Here is a 19839-nt window from a genome sequence, read left to right as displayed (position 1 = left end):
GCTTCGACGCCTCGTCAGGGGTAGTAAGCGCAATATAAATGCAATTACAATACAATACAATACATTTGCTTTTTAAAACGTGATATTCGCAGTCATGGCATAATATGTATAGCATGCTTCCTTTCCCCGGATCAATTCTTTGGCATAGCTGGGCACAGCTTGGAACACCAGCAGCAAGCGCCTAAGCAGTTGTCCCCCTGCTTGGGACCAGGGAAGTTCAGTATGAAAGTGAACCTTGGGCGGCAAAACTCACGACACTCACTGGTTGGTTTGGAATTGCCGTGGTATTTGCAAAACTTTCAGATCTATTTGTATGAACTTCTTTTTTTGTTTGTTTATTATAACTTGGCAGTATTTCTTGATATTATATGAACGTTGTTGACAGCCGTGATTAACTGCAGGCATGAAACTTTGGAATGCATTGTATAAAGGATGAGAACAGAATTATGTGGTTTCGGAATGATGTTTAAAGATGAAATGAAATCAGTAGTAATAAATACAGAGATTAGTGAATTTAATGAATAGGCAGATTACTAGCTTTCTTTATGTAATGTCTGGTGCAATACTCCACTATTTTGCAATCGAAGTAGTTAACCATAAACCAAAATAAAATACAGATAAATAGGTTTGAACTATATAATGAATTCAGGATTTATTGTTAATATCTGCGTCCTTTATTAAGGTGAGATAATTATCATGTATTACAAGTAGTTTCCTTTAAAATGGGGCATAACATGAGGATTTCGATCCTGTGCTCTTCAAAATCCGCATGCACAGTTATTTGGGGAATGCCATGCACGCTACCCTCGTCACCGGACAGGACACACAGTCCTGCCAAGTATCACACATCATGCGTTAGACTAACGCATTTCAGTGTGGTGGTCCGCATCACTGCCCTGAAATGCATAGTCACTCATTTATAGCACCTCCTCAGCGAAGCCGGAGCGCTACTTAAGACTGGGTGTCTCTGCCTACAGGTGCCATTTAGCACCATGCATAATGCACAGAAGTGACTATTGAGTATTAATAGCCTAGAACTTTACATTATTACCTCCACCCAGTTGTTCACCATTAGAAAGCTGTATAATAGTTTGAGAACAGGAATGCGCAGCACATGGCTGAGATGGACCACAACTGATGAAACCAAAAACATAGCTAAAGCAACTCTGTTTGGACCTTGAAACCCATAAATTAACATAGCGCCAAGTTTTGAGCTATTGACCTCTTCTATGTATTGTTTTTGCTGAAAGCTAATAAAAGATATTACAAAGGAAAAACAAAAAATGAACTTTTTGTATAGTGTGGTATTATTACTTGTGGAGAAGCGTGGCTCAATGGTTAGAGCGGCAGACCCTGATGCGGGAGTCTGGCCGGGACCAGGGTTCAATTCCTACCTTGGCTGCTCTTGGACTCAATTTCCCTGGACCTGATAATTCTCGCCTCAGTGCCTAGTCTAATCATGGGCCCCACTCTGTGACTCTGGGCAATAGCTTGCTTAATCTCCACAACGGCCCTTAAGTGCTGGGATGCCTGGCTTCACCTTGGGGGTGCCCAGGAGTGGACATCTCACAGGAAAGCCAGGAAGGGTTCCACAGCGGTATGAATACAGCGCTATGAGACCTCTGGGTAGAAGGCGCTATATCAGGGGTCTCCAAACTGGTCCTGGAGGGCCGGATCCATTCCAGATTTTCGGGATATCCCCATTGAGATACATGTAGTAATTTTAAAAATCTGGCATGGATCCGGCCCTCCAGGACCGGTTTGGAGACCCCTGCGCTATATAAATACAAACACATTTACATTTACTTCACTTTCAGGGATGAGTACATTCGGAAAAAATGTCACTGTTTTCTGTTCGTGGTATTGAATATTTGAAACCATTGTCCTGGACGGTTTCACATAAAATGAGAACTGTTCTTACATCACTTGTGAAGAAGAGGCTGCACAATCTGTTCTCGAACCTCCTGGCTGATGAGTTGAAGGGAGGGTGCCCTCGCCCCGATGCTGGCGCAGAAGCGGGCTTTGTTTCGTAAGACCCTGGTCCTGGGGCGTCCTAGAAGACAACGTAACATCTTACTGCACCAGTGACCCTCCGCAGGGTGCACAACTGCTTCAGTTCACACTGTACACTCTTTATTTAAAATGAATGTTTATGTTTGTTTTATACTCCACCATAATGAAATAGATTAATTGCATCTTTGTAATAGTGTTCAGAATATTTAACAAGCATTGGTAAAGCCGCTAAATATGGACTATAACTGAAAGTGCCTCTTCTTTGTGTTCACTTATCCTCCAATGCACTTAATCACTTATCAGGCCAGCCGTGCAAGGGGGAGGGAATTCAGGTAGTGGCAGCTATCCCTAGTGGTGGCTTCTCGGAGGTAAAGGCCCTCAACAGCCTGTCCTCTCCCGATCCTTCCTGCTTCCGCCAGCCAGCAACTAGACCGCGCACAGCCTTAACCACAGATAGTGGTGAAGGTATATGCATGGTTAAGCCAAGCGTGGAAGAGCTTGCGCAACTGGAACACGCGTGGCTCTGCTCTGCCCGCATTGTTCCACCTGTTTCCCTCTGTCCTTGCTCCACTGATGAAGTATAATCTCAGCATTCAGCCAGGAGCATCTCCTAGAATCCTCTCATGAGCCTTCTCGGTACTTTACAATCCCAGCTACTATCAGTTTCCCCTGCTGTGCATCCTCAGGTTAAGTTGGCAGACTTGCAAGCTGTTACTATTTTGCAGATTTTTTTTTTCAAAAATGTCCATCTCGCCTATTTACGCATTTATAGAGATTGGCAGACTGCAGTAGCATGACCCCTGACATCTTAGGTCAGTAATAAGGCCTTATGCCCCTCAAACGCCAGGGTTATCGTATTTCCTACTCCTATGCTCCTGAAAGTGTTGCACTGTCATACAAAGGGAAACGCTGAAAAAAGTGAGAGTTTTCCCTATTTAACCCAGAAAGGACCGGGAAATATCACAACCAAAAAAGAATTCCTTTCTGTGTAATACAGTTTTAAAGCATTAATGTAGCTTGTAAACAATGACATTTATTTGGATCAATTATATCCCCGACTCACCATACATTGCATTCAAACGACAGCAGAACATTGGATGTATCTAAATAATTTTTATTAAAAAAGTTACTTCCATATACTTAGTATAGACACTTTATCTCAAGTAAAAATAAAATCATATCGTTTTTTTTCATAACAACAGTGTGCATATATTCACTAGACACAATACATGATTCTCAGTACATAATAAAAAGTAACCAAGTAAAAACAGTTTGTCGACGCGTTTCGGTGCTTCGATGTTTGGAACACCTTCCTCAGGACTACATTAAAACATCTTCTTTCTAAAAATAGATACATAACATCTGTTAGTTTACAATGTGTGGGGACATTTATGTTTTTACTCATGAGCTGTCGAGGGCAAAGATCTTATATTTATCCGGGATAAATATTCGGGAGTTGAGGTAATAATGGGTACTCCCCTTCACTCAGCTGTATCGTCAGTGGATCTATATATAGAATAACATTATTTTAAAATTTAATAAACAGTAGTGGGAGTAGAAAGTTTAGTTTGATGTCCCGTTGACTAAACTTTCTACTCCCACTACTGTTTATTAAATTTTAAAATGATGTTATTCTATATATAGATCCTCTGACGATACAGCTGAGTGAAGGGGAGTACCCATTATTACCTCAACTCCCGGATCAAAACTGGTACCGCAAAATAAAAATTGCAATAAATGTAAGATAAATATAAGATCTTTGCCCTCGACAGCTCATGAGTAAAAACATAAATGTCCCCATACATTGTAAACTAACAGATGTTATGTATCTATTTTTAGAAAGAAGATGTTTTAATATAGTCCTGAGGAAGGTGTTCCAAACATCGAAGCACCGAAACGCGTCGACAAACTGTTTTTAATTGGTTACTTTTTATTATGTACTGAGAATCATGTATTGTGTCTAGTGAATATATGCACACTGTTGTTCTGAAAAAAACTATATGATTTTATTTTTACTTGTGATAAAGTGTCTATACTAAGTATATGGAAGTAACTTTTTTAATAAAAATTATTTAGATACATCCAATGTTCTGCTGTAGTTTGAATGCAATGTATGGTGAGTCGGGGATATAATTGATCCAAATAAATGTAATTGTTTACAAGCTACATTAATGCTTTAAAACTGTATTACACAGAAAGGAATTCTTTTTTGGTTGTGATACAAAGGGTAACTCCACTACAAAACTGACAGTACCGTAGTAGAAATAAACATATATTGTCTCTGTTCTGCATCCTTGAGTGAGCCCTGCGTTTTCTTGTGTGAATGGAGGGGCCTATTTACAAGCCGTTTGTGTCACGTTTACAACACACAATGTAGTACATGCACAACACAAACCTTAAGTGAGATTTATGAAGCCACGCAAGTACGCTATGAGTGGCCCTGAGTGCCCGCATAGATCTGGAGTAAAGCATCATAGCGCAAATTGCTGCGCTGCCTTATCTGTGCTAGGGAGGCGTTCCATGGGTGTTGCGTGGGCGTTCCATGGGCGCTGCGTGGGCGTTCCATGGGCGGTGCGTGGGCGTTCCATGGGCGCTGCGTGGGCGTTCCATGGGCGGTGCGTGGGCGTTCCATGGGCGCTGCGTGGGCGTTCCACGGGCGTTGCGTGGGCGTTCCATGGGCGCTGCGTGGGCGTTCCATGGGCGCTGCGTGGGCGTTCCATGGGTGCTGCGTGGGTGTTCCCACGCAACTCCTATGATTTTTGATGCATTCCCAGATTTACCAGACCTGGTAGACCTGGGAATGAGCCAACAAGATACGCCTCCCCAGGAGAGGCGGAATGAGCAGAAATATCTTTATTTCTCCTTGTTATTTCCTCTCTCTATGTGTGCTGCGTTCTGCATTCTGATCTCTGGTTTTCAGAAGGACCTGGGATTGGTGAAGCTCGCTCGGTGCCGGCTGACCCTGAGCCCAAACAAGGCAGCTACCCGCACACCAACAAGGACTTTTTGACAGGAAATATGATAACTTTTCTATAGTCTTAGTTTTGGCTCACTCCTCTCCCAGCGACAGGTTGGCCCCACACGTGCTATTCCATCAAGTGTAGGATGCAGGATCTGAAGACATTTGCTATTAGCTGTCGAATTTTGCAGTATTTTTGGCTACTTTTTGAATATCACTTTTTACAAAAACAGTTTTTGAAAACCATCTCTCCCAATCACATGGGAACTGACAGCAGTTATAATGTTCCATAAGAGAACTAAAAAAAAAACAATTCTTCATTCACTCCTTGCAAATTAAGGTGTTCGCTCAGTCAAGGCTACCTTACGCAATAAGCATTTGGAAAGCGGAAATCCAAAACACACTCCAAGTAAGCATAACTAACCGGTTTCCTTGGGCACTGAGCTAGAGTGCAGTTGCAAATCCGCTCTGCGGGGACATGTGGGTGCTCGGATATTGGTCCAAAGACTCCATGCTTTCTTTTCTCAGGGCTGTTTAAGTCTTCCAGGAAGCTTCTCACATGTGCAGTACCGAGCTCCAGGTTGTTCCCTTTCTGAAGGTTCAAGACATGGAGAAGCAGAAGCATTAGTGCAAACCAGGACCTCAGACGCCACTCTTACCTTTAATGCGCCATCACGTGCCACTTATGGGCGTCTCCAGGTGCAAATGAATACCCAGTAATCTTAAACTTATTTGTTAACGTCAGCCGAAGAACACAACCTGTTAAACAAGCTAATTTGTGTATACATTTGTATGCACAATAATCCATGCTGGCTACCTCACCTGCCTCTAATATTCTTTTACTGGTTTGCACTCCGTAAGATCATTAGGAAAGAAATGAAACTGGAAAACAAAATACATTACATCATTTAAATGCGTTTTATCGTTTACATGAAATATGCAACCCCTCTTATTCGGAACTCAAGTTTGGTCTTGACCTTTGACCCTGCACTCTTCGAAGTCATTGTTTGAACACTTTCTTCCAAAGGCAATTTTTAGTGATGTATTTTATAATAAATCAGCAAATGCAGTGAATTATCTTCCAGCCTATTATAAAGTTATCGGGGATTCGTGTTAACTATTTTTGTGGAGATTATCTCTCTTTATTGATTTTGTAGACAGAAAACTGCTTGCTGGTTCGAATGTGTTTTAATTGTAAGAGTTGTAGTGGCAGCATCTCCGTTACTGCGCAGTATTAGAAACTGTAGACCTTTTTGTTTTGCGCCGAACCTTGGTCTTTTAACTTAAAAAACTGCTTTAGTAACTTTCACTTGACATTGTGTCACTTTCTAATAGTGGCGAATTATTGTATATAAACGAACCTTGCATGATTGTGACACTCACCAAGACAGCGTGGTTAGTATTCATCCGACAGAAGTGAAACAGCACCTAGGTGCCCAGGAGTCTCCCAGGTCCACCGCCAGTCATTAGCGGACTGTTTGTTGTGGAGGGAGACCCCAGGGAATAGCACATACTTTTGAGGTGACTCACTTCCTGGTAGGGCCACCTAGAACCGCCATCTTTGCTAGGTTAGCGGTCTAGCTTTTCCGCTATCAATCCAGGCCGGGCACTATAAGGGGAGGAAATGGCGCGAGCGAGCAGCGGACGCGCTGCCGGCGTGCCGAAGGCACGCCAAAGGCAAGCCTTCTGCGCCAGTACGCGTCTGGAAACCCTGGTCCCTTTTTCAGACATCCAGGGCTTTCTCACAACCAATGACCGGAAACCACGGCACAAGCCAGCAGACTTAAATATACCTCTGAGCAATTAAGGACTTTCCATACACCTGGTACTCTTAATTGCACTAGAGTACACTGCATAGAAAATTACAAATTCAGCGTTAACTGTGGTTTTCGTTTTACTCCCAGTCTGGAAGCTAAGATTGTTTACCCACTTCCTAGTCCAAACACATCAACTCCACAAAATAAACCTCTCACTTTCCTCAGTATTAATTGTCGTTCTTTACCCAAACATAAATCAGACATTTTCGACCTACTATTGAACAACCAACCTGATGCGATCTTTCTTACAGAGACCTGGCTCCATGAGAGTTCAGCTCCAGATGTTGCAGCAGCCCTACCTGGTAATTACGCCATAGTGTGGAAGGATCGTAACTCGAAAATAGGTGGTGGGATAGCGGTTATCTTTAAGAAGGATTTTAAATGCGATTTCGAACATCTCCCTTTCCCAAACTGTGAGGCCGCTTATTTCAAATTAACTCTTTCCCCTAAGTTCACCTATTCCGGTATACTCGTTTACTGCCCCCCAAAAACTCTCTCAGCTTGGATCTCAACTTTTACTGAACTCGTAGCTCCATATGCTACAAAATCAACCAACTTCTCCCTTATTGGAGACTTAAATCTCCATTTAGAAAATACAGCATGTAAAAACAGCTTAAATATTATCTCAGATCTGGCCTCCTTGAATCTTCAATTACTAAACTCTGATCCGACACATGTAGCAGGGCATTTCTTAGACCCTATTTTTTCCAATTTAGCAGAGATCTCTTGCTCTCCAGCCCTCCCAACAAGCTGGTCAGATCATTATCTTATCAAATTCTACTTAACCCTCCCAGTACATCTATCATCCATTACCAACATGCCTGCGCCACAAATTTGAAATTGGAAAAAAATAGATATTACGGCCCTGAATAACTTTCTGGACTTCCACAAACCTTCTCCCTCACACCAAGTAAACCAGTTATCATCATCAGTGCAAAACTGGTTTTTAGATGCCATAAACACTTGTCTACCCCTCACAAATATAAAACTGATAGTCATCGACCACCTGCTCCATGGTTTAATGAAGCTTTGAAAAGTGAAAAAGCTAACAGTAAAGTAGAGAAAGAACTACACTTCCGTATCCAAATCTGTTTATAAAAATGCCTTAAAACACTACCACAAACTATGTAAACTAGCACGAGCAGATTTTGTTTCTACTACCATTGAAAAAGCTGCTAACACTGCTTCAAGGCTCTTTTTAATACTGTTAAGGAGCTTGCAGGTTCCAAAACTCAAGCACAGCCTCCCACATTGACTAAACCTAACTGTGAGGCCTTTGCCTCTTTTTTCATCCAAAAAGTTGATAAAATTTACCAAGACATTGTGCTGGAACAGACAAGACATCCTTTCGCTGCCTCTCCATCCGAACTTTCTCTCGGTTTAGCTGATTCACCCATAACTCAGGCAGGAAAATCTGCACTCCCCGACCACTCTCTTGTGACTTGGGCTTTACTTAATACTGAAAGCTTAAATAAACTTCTAAACAATATTGAATCCTGATCTCCAAATGATCCACTACCCATTTCAGTATTAAAACAGTTGAGCTCTTCTTCACTATCAGTGATAACTAACCTCCTCAATGCTTCACGGGAGAAATCCGTTATTCCATCTACATGGAAACATGTGATGATCCATCCCCTCCTTAAAAAAACAAATACTGACCCTGAGGTGTCCAGTAATTACCGTCCTATATCTCTGCTTCCAATCTTTTCAAAAATTCTGGAAAGACACAACCACTCAAACTTAACCCAACTTGTGACAACACACAAACTTCTTCATCCCTCCCAGTCAGGTTTCAGAGCGGGTTTTTCCACCGAAACCACCTTAATTGGGGTCAATGAAAGTATACGTCACCATCTGGACAACGGGGACTTGATTTGAGTGCCGCCTTTGATACGGTGTCTCATACTGTGCTAATGAATACACTTAAATCAATCAATCAATCAATCAGTGACACTTGTAAAGCGCGCTACATACCCGTAGGGTCTCAAGGCGCTTGGGGGGGGGGTGCCGCTACTGCTCGAACAGCCAGGTCTTCAGCTTCTTCCTGAAGGAGAGGTGGTCTTGGGTCAGGCGCAGGTCGGACGGGAGGGAGTTCCAGGTCTTGGCGGCCAGGTAGGAGAAGGACCTTCCTCCTGTAGTCGCTCTTCGGATGCGGGGGACGGCGGCGAGGGCGTGGTTGGCTGATCGGAGGTGGCGTTTGGGAGCGTAGAAGTTGACTCGGCTGTTGAGGTAGCTCGGGCCTTGGTCGTGTAGGGCTTTGTGTGCGTGGGTGAGGAGGCGGAAGGTGATTCTCTTGTTGATAGGGAGCCAGTGAAGGTCTCTCAGATGTCCGGAGATGTGGCTGGATCGTGGGATGTCGAGGATGAGTCTGGCTGAGGCGTTTTGGATCCGCTGGAGTCTCTTCTGGAGCTTGGCGGTGGTCCCGGCGTAGATGGCGTTGCCGTAGTCCAGTCGGCTGGTGACGAGGGCCTGGGTGACGGTCTTCCTGGTCTCTGTGGGGATCCACCAGAAGATCTTTCGTAGCATGCGTAGGATGTTGAAGCACGCCGAGGAGACGCTGTTGACTTGCCTGGTCATGGAGAGGGAGGAGTCCAGGATGAAGCCCAGGTTTCGTGCATGGTCTGTCGGTTTGGGTGCGGTGCCCAGGGCGGGAGGCCACCAGGAGTCGTCCCAGGCGGAGGGTGAGGAGCCCAGGATGAGGACCTCCGTCTTGTCCGAGTTCAGTTTCAGGCGGCTGGTCGTCATCCACTCGGCTACCTCTCTCATCCCTTCGTGCAGGTTGGCTCTGGCGGCGGCGGGGTCGTTGGTCAGGGAGAGGATCAGCTGGGTGTCGTCGGCGTAGGAGATCACAGGGTATTAGCGGGCCCACATTAAACTGGCTCACTGGTTTCCTTTTCAATCGTACTTTCCAAGTATTTTCTCAAACTGTCCGCTCTTTTGTCCATGGGGTACCACAGGGATCCATCCTCAGCCCCCTGTTATTCAATCTTTATGTAAGACCACTGGCTGAGGTGGCGGAGACATCTGGTTTATCACTTTTCTCTTGACGCCGATGATTCCCAAATCATCTGCTCCCTTTCCTCACACAAAACAAATGCCCCCTCTTCGTCTTTCAAATTTAGCTTAAATAAAATAGCGTCTTGGATGCAGCAAAATATTCTTAAATTAAATGGAGAGAAAACTGAGGTATTGGTGTTATGGAAACAAAAAGATCTCTGGAATCACAAACACTGGCCATGTGAAATGGATGACCTTCCGTCCGTTTCCCCCCAAGTTCGTAATCAGGGCATCATAATTGATGATTCACTCAGCATGCATCCCAAATCAGTCATAGTCGCAGCGACTTGCTTTACCATTCTCAAATGGTTAAGAAAAATCTGCTGGATGCTTGGGGAATCTACTAGGAAAACCGTGGTCAATCCCCTAATTACATCTAGGCTTGACTATGGTAACATTTTCTATCTGGGATCAAATAAATCTGTTGTCCATTGACTACAGATGGTACAAAATGCCGCTGTCAGACTTCTGTGTGGAGTACCAAAGACCACTTCCATCTCAACCTATTGACGCAAACTACATTGGCTTAAAGTCGAGAACCGAATAAAGTTCAAGGCATCTTCAGTTATTGGCCAGTCCTTACTTTCCTTCCCGAAATCTTCGCTCTGCCACACAGGGAAGTTTCGTCGTCCCTAAATTTAAATTAGCCTGGATGGGTGGCAGGTCTTTTTCCTACCTTGGTCCCTCCTTCTGGAATTCTCTACCCACAGCACTCAACTAACGAGATGAACTATACTCAGTTTCGTAAGTCCTTAAAAACTTGGCTATTCAACAGATAATCAGCATTTTCTGTTTTCTTAAGCCCTTATATACCTGTTTTTGCGCCGGGAAACCCTTTTTGGGTAGCTGCTGCGCACTATAAATTTAAAAACTAACTAAAACTCAAACTTAGGTCAAGCCTAGCGGCAGCGTGCATGCACTGCTCGCTTTGCGAGGCATGCTGTATTAGGGTGTGCAGTGGAAGCCCCGCCCACTCTCCATGTTTGTCATTAGCTTGAGTCAGTTTCCTTCTTACATGCTGGCTTCTGATTCGTAAATAGACTTGTTAATCCCTCCTTGGTGCTGCCTTTTCTCCATTTGTAACCTCCCACGAGGACTGGCCCTTTCACTTCGGTTGTTACAGGGTACAGGTTCTTAAAGTTGTAAGCACTATTTTCTTTATTGTTTTTCTCTCACTGTAGGCACAACGTCCTTTCTGTACAATTAGCGCGCCATGCACGTCTTTTTCTTTTGAAGCAGCCCGGGTTAATGGCGTGCTTCTATCCAATCCCATAGGTCTCGCATTTAAATGCGTGACCTATTGCATTGCAAATATTTTTATTTCAAAGCTGAGAAGCTAGGCGAACACTTAGCAAACTCGGCAAAACCCTCACTTCTACAGACCCTGGGCCGGCTTCAAGGCCAATGCCAAGGGCGGCGCCCTCCAGAATTGCGCAGGGTCTGCCTACAGCAGTGCCCCATGCCCTCCCTGTAAATTTGTGACAATTAAAGAGGCCGAGCAGGGGGTTAAAAATGTAGTTCCACCCGAGCGCTATCCGAGCAAAGGCCAGCTATATCCTCCCTCCCCCTCTTGCATCAAGCCCTGGGTTTGTGAGTATTTACTAACACTCCAAACAAAGGAAATATTAAAATAGGTAAAAAATCCTATGGGACGGGGGCGTGGCTTGCAGTCATGAGGAATGGCCGCGTTTTAGACCGGCTCCTCGGCCCTCGCCAGTAAATCCGCCCTAAATCACTCCGACTGCTGTTTTGCCGACCCCTGCGACCACCTAAGGGGTCGGAGATAGAACCGACCTGGCAAAGAGCGCAGTTCCCGGCTAATTTGCCGTGCCTTGCTGGAGATCGCTCCTGTCTTGGAGCCCACGCCGGCGCATATGAAGATGGTGGCCCAGTGTATGATCCGCCGAGGGGCCTAGAAATATCTGCGCTCCTCAGCTCACCGGAGTGAACCGCGAGTCCTGTGTGCTGTCAGGGCTTCAGGAGGCTCCTGGACGTGATCGGGGCGACTCCCACCTGCCCTACACCAAACAGCGACGGCCCGGGACTGGGAGACCTGACTTGCCCCTATCGCCGGCCGCAGTGAGTACGCGAGTCCCCGGCTTCTTGGCCTACCGCCGGGACTCGCTCCAATAGTTTTGCTGCGGGCCTCCCACCCCCGGCTGGACGCCCTCGGCTGGAAACACCCGCTGCCCCTACTGCTGAACGAGAGGCCCCCCTCCAGTGCCTTCGCTACCGACGTGTGGGCCTTGATGGATATTGCGCTGCAGGGACTACACTCGGGCCCCACGAGAGACCACGGGCCGGTGGTCCGCTGCACTCTCCTGGATAGGTTCAAATGGGGCAGAACACCAGACCCTAAATAGACATTCTCCTGCTGCCTGGGGTGCGCCGAGTGGCCACTGGTTCGTGACTGTGGCCCCCCTGGACTGTGTGGTGATCTGCCTGGGTGCCCCCATATATAGATTTTGGGCCTGCGCCGAAGCCTGCTAAACCAGCCTTGCCCAGTTGTGGACAGTGACATAAGACTGTTGCCAGATGAGAAACCCTATAAGTCTTGAGTGCCGGTGATAACGACGCGGACTGTGCCTTCTCTTGCAGGATACGCGCGCCCAGTCGTGTGTGCGATTCCAACGGCCACGGACACTGTCTGTACTGCTGCACGCCACTGACCCCCTGGTCGGTTCTGAAACCAATTAACTCTGCTAAACTTGGGCACGCGGTTGAGGACCACACATTCACCCTGATCGATCAACATCGACTGGCGGGGGAGGACCAGCGCGGTCCAAACGGTGACGTGGGCCGCCCTGCCGTCCTAATCTTGAAAGTTCCTTGCTCCTGCCTCGGGCTAGACCCGGGAGGCCATTGACGACTGAACACTATAGGTCCCAAAGGCCGGCTCCACACCCTGAGACCTCATGATGGCAGGTAATAGGAGTAACCGACCCACCACTCAGAAACAAATTACCAAATTCACCTGGGCGTCCAAAGGAGAAAGTAAAGACTGTCCTTCAGAGTGGGACCAACCAGGTGCATCTTCCTCCCCTGGGACGAAATCCCTTACGCTTGAAGAAGTGATGAAGGCTATTGCTGGCGTACGTACCTCCCTGGAAACGCGCATAGACTCCGTCAACATTGAAGTTACCCTCCTGCGTGCGGACCTCCGCAAAATGGATTCTAAAGTCAAAGATGTGGAGGTTAAAACTACAGCCCTTATTGACGACGTGTCGACTCTTCAACAACAGATGGCCCAGATGCAAAAACAACAGCTTCTCATGGGAGAACTCCTGGATGACTACGAAGGAGTTCCGGAACGAATGGAGGGGCAGGCGGCGGACCTCTTCGTGGAGGACCTTGTCCAAAAACACCTTAAACCTAAACGACTTTCCACATACTTCTCCATCGAACGGGCCCATCGTGTCCCCGGAGGCCTCCCAAAGCCAGGGGCTCCCCCGCGCCCCATTATAGCAAGGGTCTTCAATTTTCATGACAGGGATTCCATCCTCCAGACGGGCCGCACGGGAGGACCTCTACGCTTGGAGGATGCACATATCACGTTCTTCCTGGACTTCACAGTAAAGGTGCAGGCCAGACGACGCAGCTTCCTTGAGGTAAAAAAAGCCATGCGTGATAAAGACATTAAATACTCCGTGCTCTTCCACGCGAAACTCTGTGTGGAAGCAGAAGGCAAGGCTTGGTTTTTCGAGTCTCCGGAGATGGCCTGGGAATGGCTAGAAGGTTGGCGCCAAGCTGGAAAACCGAACAACAACCGTGATGGGGCCGGAACGAGTGAACGTCGCAACCTCCCCCCGGATCGAGGAGGGGGTCCGCCGGAGGGAGAACCAGCTGATCAGTGAGACTATCCATACAGGAGAGATGGACGATGACCTCTGCGATAGACACTGCCTCGGGCTGCCTTTGGCCTGATTGGGACGGTAACACTGTGGGCAATGCATTGGGACTCTCGCTCCTAGACTCTATAAGTGGTCCTGTTGTTTCCACAGGACGAGACGCTCATCCAAACCGTATGTTATGTTCTTTTATGCTATATCAAAGTATTCAGGTTGGTTTTGAAATTATATTGATTATTTGTTATACTATGATGCTCTATGGCGAGGGCCTCTACGGTTCACCAAGTACCCCTTCCATGTTTGGGAGGGTGACAGGCACTCTGCCTAGTTGGGGAGTGGATAGTTCTAAGTCCGCGGGCAGGGGGGCAGGGTGGGTTGGGATGGGGTTGGGGAGATGGGAGGGTTTGTTTTTGTTTATGTTTGTTGTAACGTTTGTCCTTAGCAGAGTCCTTTCTTGCAACAGTCCAGGTTCTATGCCAGACTTAGCGGTGGCATGGCACACTTTCTCTCCACAGCTAGCGACTTCGCAGCCCCCGGGGGTCCGGATGCCTCTTGCTCCTACTGCTCACGTTCACTTGAGACGAAACATCCTGCCTTTTTTGCCAGATATGTACCTCCACCATGACGTCCACCACTAATCCACAGTCCCTGTCCTGAACCCTCACCATCATGTTGTGGAATGTAAATGGGCTAGGACATAAAATAAAACGTGGCATAGTCCTTCAATACCTACGACGCCACTCTCCCGACATAGTGTTATTACAAGAGACGCATCTGGTGGGCAACACATGTCCGGCACTCCAGAGAGGGGGATAGAGACTGCTGGTACATGGAGGTTTCTCATCTGGGTCCCGCGGCGTTGGGATCCTGGTTCGAAAAACCCTGGCACTTACAGACATAAAGACGTGGGCTGACCCTTTGGGCCGATTTGCGTCAGTCGAGATCTCTTAGGAGGGGCGTCCCCTGATTCTTATATCCGTATACCACCCGCCGACTTTGTGCCGGGACTCCCTCCGGAATTTAGGGATTCGCCTGGCGACCTTCTCTATGGGCACGCTCCTCGTAGGGGGCGACTTCAACATGACGATGGACGATCACCTCGACAGAAAACCCACACGTCGCTCACATAAATCCTGCACGGACCTTTCCGAATTTGCTCATGCCATGGGTTTAGAAGATATATGGAGATCCCACCATCCCACTATCCCCTACTTCACACACCACTCTAATGCACACAATAGCATGTCCCGTATCGATTACTTCATTTGCCCGACAGCAGATATTGGTTTCTTTAACCATCCCAAAGGTCTTCCCCGTGGTATCTCCGACCACTCTCCCATCAGCGTAGAACTGACATATTATCATCAAACCACCCGTGGCCCCATAATCATTAATCCCTGGATCTTGCAAGTTCCAGATATCAAAGAGGACTTGATTGAACATACCGACTTCTACTTTACTGAAAACGTAGGCTCGGTTCAATCGGCAATAACTCTATGGGAGGCGTATCTGGCGGTCATTAAGGGCAGGTCACTATCGCTCAAACTAGGTTACCTTCGGCAACACAATGAGCGGATCCTACAAGCCGAATCAGACCTCCTCCAGATGGAGTTGGCCCACAACGCGTCCCCCTCGACGGAGTCGGCCCGCCGACTCCGCGCGGAACAGCCTAACTATTGGGCTCTAGCGCAAGAAAAGGCGCAGGCTCGGCTGCTCAACAAGCGCCATCGAATATATGAACACGGTGACCGAGCCGGGAAAATGCTGGCCTGGCTGGAACGTCGCGAACAGGGGGCGAGATGGGTTTCCTCTATCACACGTCCAGATGGATCGGTGACCTCTGATCCGCAGGAGATGGCGGAGACCTTCGCAGACCACCTGGCACACATCTATACGGCTGGGGCGATTTATACCTCGGAAGAATATAGGCAACTCCTCGCAGAGATGCAACTACCGACGCACTCGGAGACAGACCGAGACATGTTCGACGCTGACATTACAGCGGACGAGCTTACGTCGGCGATCTTTTCCATCAAATCAGGTAAAGCCATGGGTCCCAACGGGGTCCCGATTGAATTCCTAAAAGCTATGTCCCCAGGAATCGTCCCCCACCTACAAAAGATGTTCGAGGAAGGACGAGACATTGGCTCCCTTCCACTTGATCAGCGGCTGGCATCTGTGGTCGTCATTCTTAAACCAAATAAACCACCCAACGAATGTAGCTCCTATAGGCCGATTTCCTTGATTAGTACAGAGGCCAAGGTTCTGGCGAAATTACTGGCCAACCGTCTCCTTGATATACTTCCCTCACTAATTCACGCCAACCAATCGGGGTTTCTTCCAGGGCGAAACACAGTCCTAAACTTACGCCGAGTCAACAATGTCCTGAGTAGACAACCATATGTCCAGGAAGATGCTGCTATCTTGTCCCTCGACGCCACGATGGCGTTTGACTCAATAGGGTGGTCCTATCTATTTGAGGTCCTTCTTAGATTTCGCTTTGGGCCTAAATTTGTCCAATCGGTGCGTCTCTTATATACGGACCTCCTGGGCCAAGTACGGGTCAACAATCATACGTCCATAAGATTTAAACTCCACAGAGGGACCCGTCAGGGATGCCCCCTGTCTCCGCTGTTATTTGTCTTGACCCTGGAGCCTCTTGCCCAGTGGATCCGCACTGACGCCTCCATCATAGGCCTCCACTGGAACGACGAAGATTTCCCTCTATACAGACGATATCCTAATTTACGTAGCTTTCCCAAAATCTTCTATCAATAGTCTGTTCCACGTCTTGACTAACTTTGGGAAATACTCAGGTTACTCAATCAATTGGGCTAAATCGGCTCTATACATGTTACATGGCCCACCCCCCCCCTTGCTGCCCCACGGATTCTCTATACCGGTGGCTCAAGAGGGCTTCAAATATTTAGGCATTTTCGTCACTTTGGATCCCACCCTCTTTCGCGATCGGCATCTACTCGCCCCATTGCGTAGACTACACAACGACGTGGCACAATGGCGATCCATACCACTCTCCCTCGCAGGTAGAGCAGCCCTGTTCAAAATGTTGCCACTCCCGTACTTCCTACATGCTCTCCAAAACTGCCCCTTTCCGATTCCCGACTCCTACTTCAAGTCGGTGGAGAGCGATCTCCGCCTTCTCCTGTTGGATGGAAGGGCTGCCCGTATGCCCTACAAAAGCTGACAATGAGCTGGTATGACGGAGGAACTCCCCAACTTGCGCCTCTATTACTGGTCATCGCAACTGGTGGATACTAACCACTGGATACACGGCTCACCCAATGACCCAGCCTTCCACCTTGACAGATACCAGACTGGACGGGAGGGATATTTCGGGACCCTATACAGTAATCCCCCAAAAAATAGGTACATTGGCCCCATGGCGCACACAGTCGCAATATGGCATCAAGTCACGGCTCGCCTGGGATGGTCAAATAAACTCACTAAAGCCACCCCGCTGTGGACATCACAACAACTTGGTTCCCTCTGCTTCCAGCTGGGTTTCGACAAGTGGGATGCAATAGGCATCTCAACAATAGGAGACCTGATACACAAGGGCAAACTCTTAACCTTTGCAGACTTACAAACCAAATACGCACTCACACAAACTGAGGCCTTCCGATACCTCCAGGTCAAACATGCCCTCCTCTCCGCCGTCCCTGATCTTTCCTCCTTGCCCGAGTCCTCCTCCCTGGAGGATAGATTACTTTCAGAACCCCTCCCGACAAAGGCCATTTCCTCCACATACCGTGAGCTCTGCATTAACCTCCCAAATACATTTCAGCCCCTACGAGATAAATGGCAGACAGACCTAGGCGACCTGGAAGAGGACGAGTGGCAGGCGGCCTTGATGTCCCCCAAGGAAGTGGCGATTAATCACCGACTCAGACTGATCCAACTGAAGATCCTACACAGGACCTACATGTTTGCAACTCCGTTAGCCACAATCGGGAGGAGGGAGGATGATAGATGCCTAAGAGGTTGCATACAAACTGGCACCTTCTACCATATATTATGGGAATGTCAAGAAATACAGCGCTTTTGGGGCGTGGTTGTCCGAAAAATGAGTGACTCACTGGGAAAACCCATTTCACTGTCGCCAAAATAAATTGTCCTCAATATCTGGGGTGCCACGGACCTGAACAATCTAGAGTTACAATGGGCCGCTTTGAGTTTTCTAATTGCTAAGCGTTCAATTGCAATGAAGTGGGGTGCTGCCGATAGACCTCTGGTGGTGGGTTGGATGGCTAAACTGGACAGGTGCATGTTGGCCGAAAAAACTGTCTACAAGCTTCGTGGCTGCCCTGCGAAGTGGGACAAGAAGTGGGGCCACTGGAACATTTACCGGGGTGAACTTTGTGAATCCCCTACGGTGGAACTGGCCATGAACCGGACTAGACTACTGGACTGAATTGTGCAATGTTTTCTTATTGTAAATGTACCTTGACTTTGCTTGACCATGGCGATTGTACACAGATTTTGACTCTGCAATGATTTCAATAAAAATTTATGTTAAAAAAAAAAATCCCATGGGACATTAAAAGTAAATAACTGAATCGATAGTATAAAAGCAACATAATAAAACAAATGTCAGTTTGAGGAAATAGAAAATGTATGTGGCCAGTGTGTCCCCCACTCGCACCCTATCCATGTACCTATGCCCCATGTATGTCCATGTTATCATGTAATTCCCTTCTCATGCCTGTAATAATAATGCCCCTGCATTTCCGTCTAATGTTAGCATGTCAGTTATTAGGCCTTCCATGAATGAAACGTTAATTCTGCACTGAGGCCTACGTTGCCAATGCACTTACATGGTACACTTTTAAAAGTCGAGACGTACACGTTTTTGTGGCCCAGCCGAGCCAGGCCCTGAATTCAGGCTCCGAGCCTCTTCTGACTCTGAAAGCTGCAGTTTAGGTATGCATCCCTGACCTCTCCCTTACTCCCTGCTCAGCCGAGAGGTTTCCGGCCTGGCCTGCCTGCCAAGACAGTATTTTGCCTACAGTTATCTGCTCAGCTCCGCAAAAACACATTCCAGTCTAGTGAAAGGGGTAAACATATTCCGCCTGCAGAGCATAGGGCCTAGCCTTCCTGTCTCCATGCAAGTGATTTACTGAACCCGTTGTCATAGAAGGCCAATGGCCCCCATGCAATGCAGGAAGAAATATATGCACACACTAGCATTTAGTGATGAACGGCTTTTGCTCGAGAGACCTTTACTTCAGACAATACATCCTCCAAACACAAGATATCAGATATGCCAAAGGTGCAGGTCGTTCTGACATCCCAGACTCCTCTACTAGTGCTAAAGTCAGCTCCCCCCAGCTCTCCCCAGTTACACATCAATTTCACGTCATGACCAGTTTTGCGCGCACAAGTAGGGTAAAGGTTCCTGCTGACCCTGCAGACCTCCTCTATGCATCCACCCACCTATGACACACCTATGACTCATCAAGTGAACACCCACGTATACGCCTCCTTACACGCCTTCTTTCACGCCCATGTGTTCTTATCTCTCTCTCTTTCACTTGCTCCGCCTGGAGCGCTCCGCCTTCTCTATTCATTGCAATTGTATGATTTTACTATATATAATGTGTTATGTGAATAAAACTTTAGATGACGACCCTTCCTGAACCTTAGTGGTGATGGAACTCGATTCTCCATTGACTCGAGTCATTGTATTATAGCCCTTTTGACTCGGACACCACGGACTCTGCCTCTCATTTTATGAGCTATCCTTATTCCTTATTAATGTATAGAAATTATGACAGGGTAATGATTTATTTACCACATTAATCTGGCGCCCGAATAGGGACAAGTCCCCTTCCCCACGTGCCGGCGATGTAAGCGCAGCCCCCTGACCCCTTCTATAGCCGTGACGGACTTCAAGTGTACACGTCAGCGGGATTTCCTGCCAACTCCCTCAGGCCCACGGAGGAGACGGAGACTGCGACCAGGCATCCACACGAGGCGGTGAGGATTGCGGACCATCCCGACCAGAGCCCAAGCTGAGAGAGCAAGGTCCGAGGTATCCCGAGGCCCACCTGTTCCAAGGCGCATGCGCAGCAAGCAGCAGTAGCAGTACCAGAAGCCGTAGCAGTCCAGTCCAGTATCGAGT

General features: G+C 47.4%; 1 protein-coding gene across 1 annotated transcript in view; it reads right to left on the bottom strand.

Annotated features, from left to right (window-relative positions):
• CIMAP2 (ciliary microtubule associated protein 2) overlaps positions 1-19839 on the bottom strand; it is a 183698-nt gene that overhangs the window by 24954 nt on the left and 138905 nt on the right. Inside the window, exons 7-8 of the mRNA XM_086936212.1 lie at positions 5397-5564; positions 1922-2053 (exon numbers count right to left, since the gene is read on the bottom strand). Coding sequence (XP_086792338.1) covers positions 1922-2053; positions 5397-5564 — 300 coding nt within the window. The remainder of the gene's footprint in view (positions 1-1921; positions 2054-5396; positions 5565-19839) is intronic.

This window comes from Lissotriton vulgaris, chromosome 1_1 (assembly GCF_964263255.1).
Source record: "Lissotriton vulgaris chromosome 1_1, aLisVul1.2, whole genome shotgun sequence".
NCBI lineage: Eukaryota > Metazoa > Chordata > Amphibia > Caudata > Salamandridae > Lissotriton > Lissotriton vulgaris.
The sequence above is the reverse complement of the archived record's forward strand: the minus strand, read 5'-3'. Positions and strand labels throughout refer to the sequence as shown.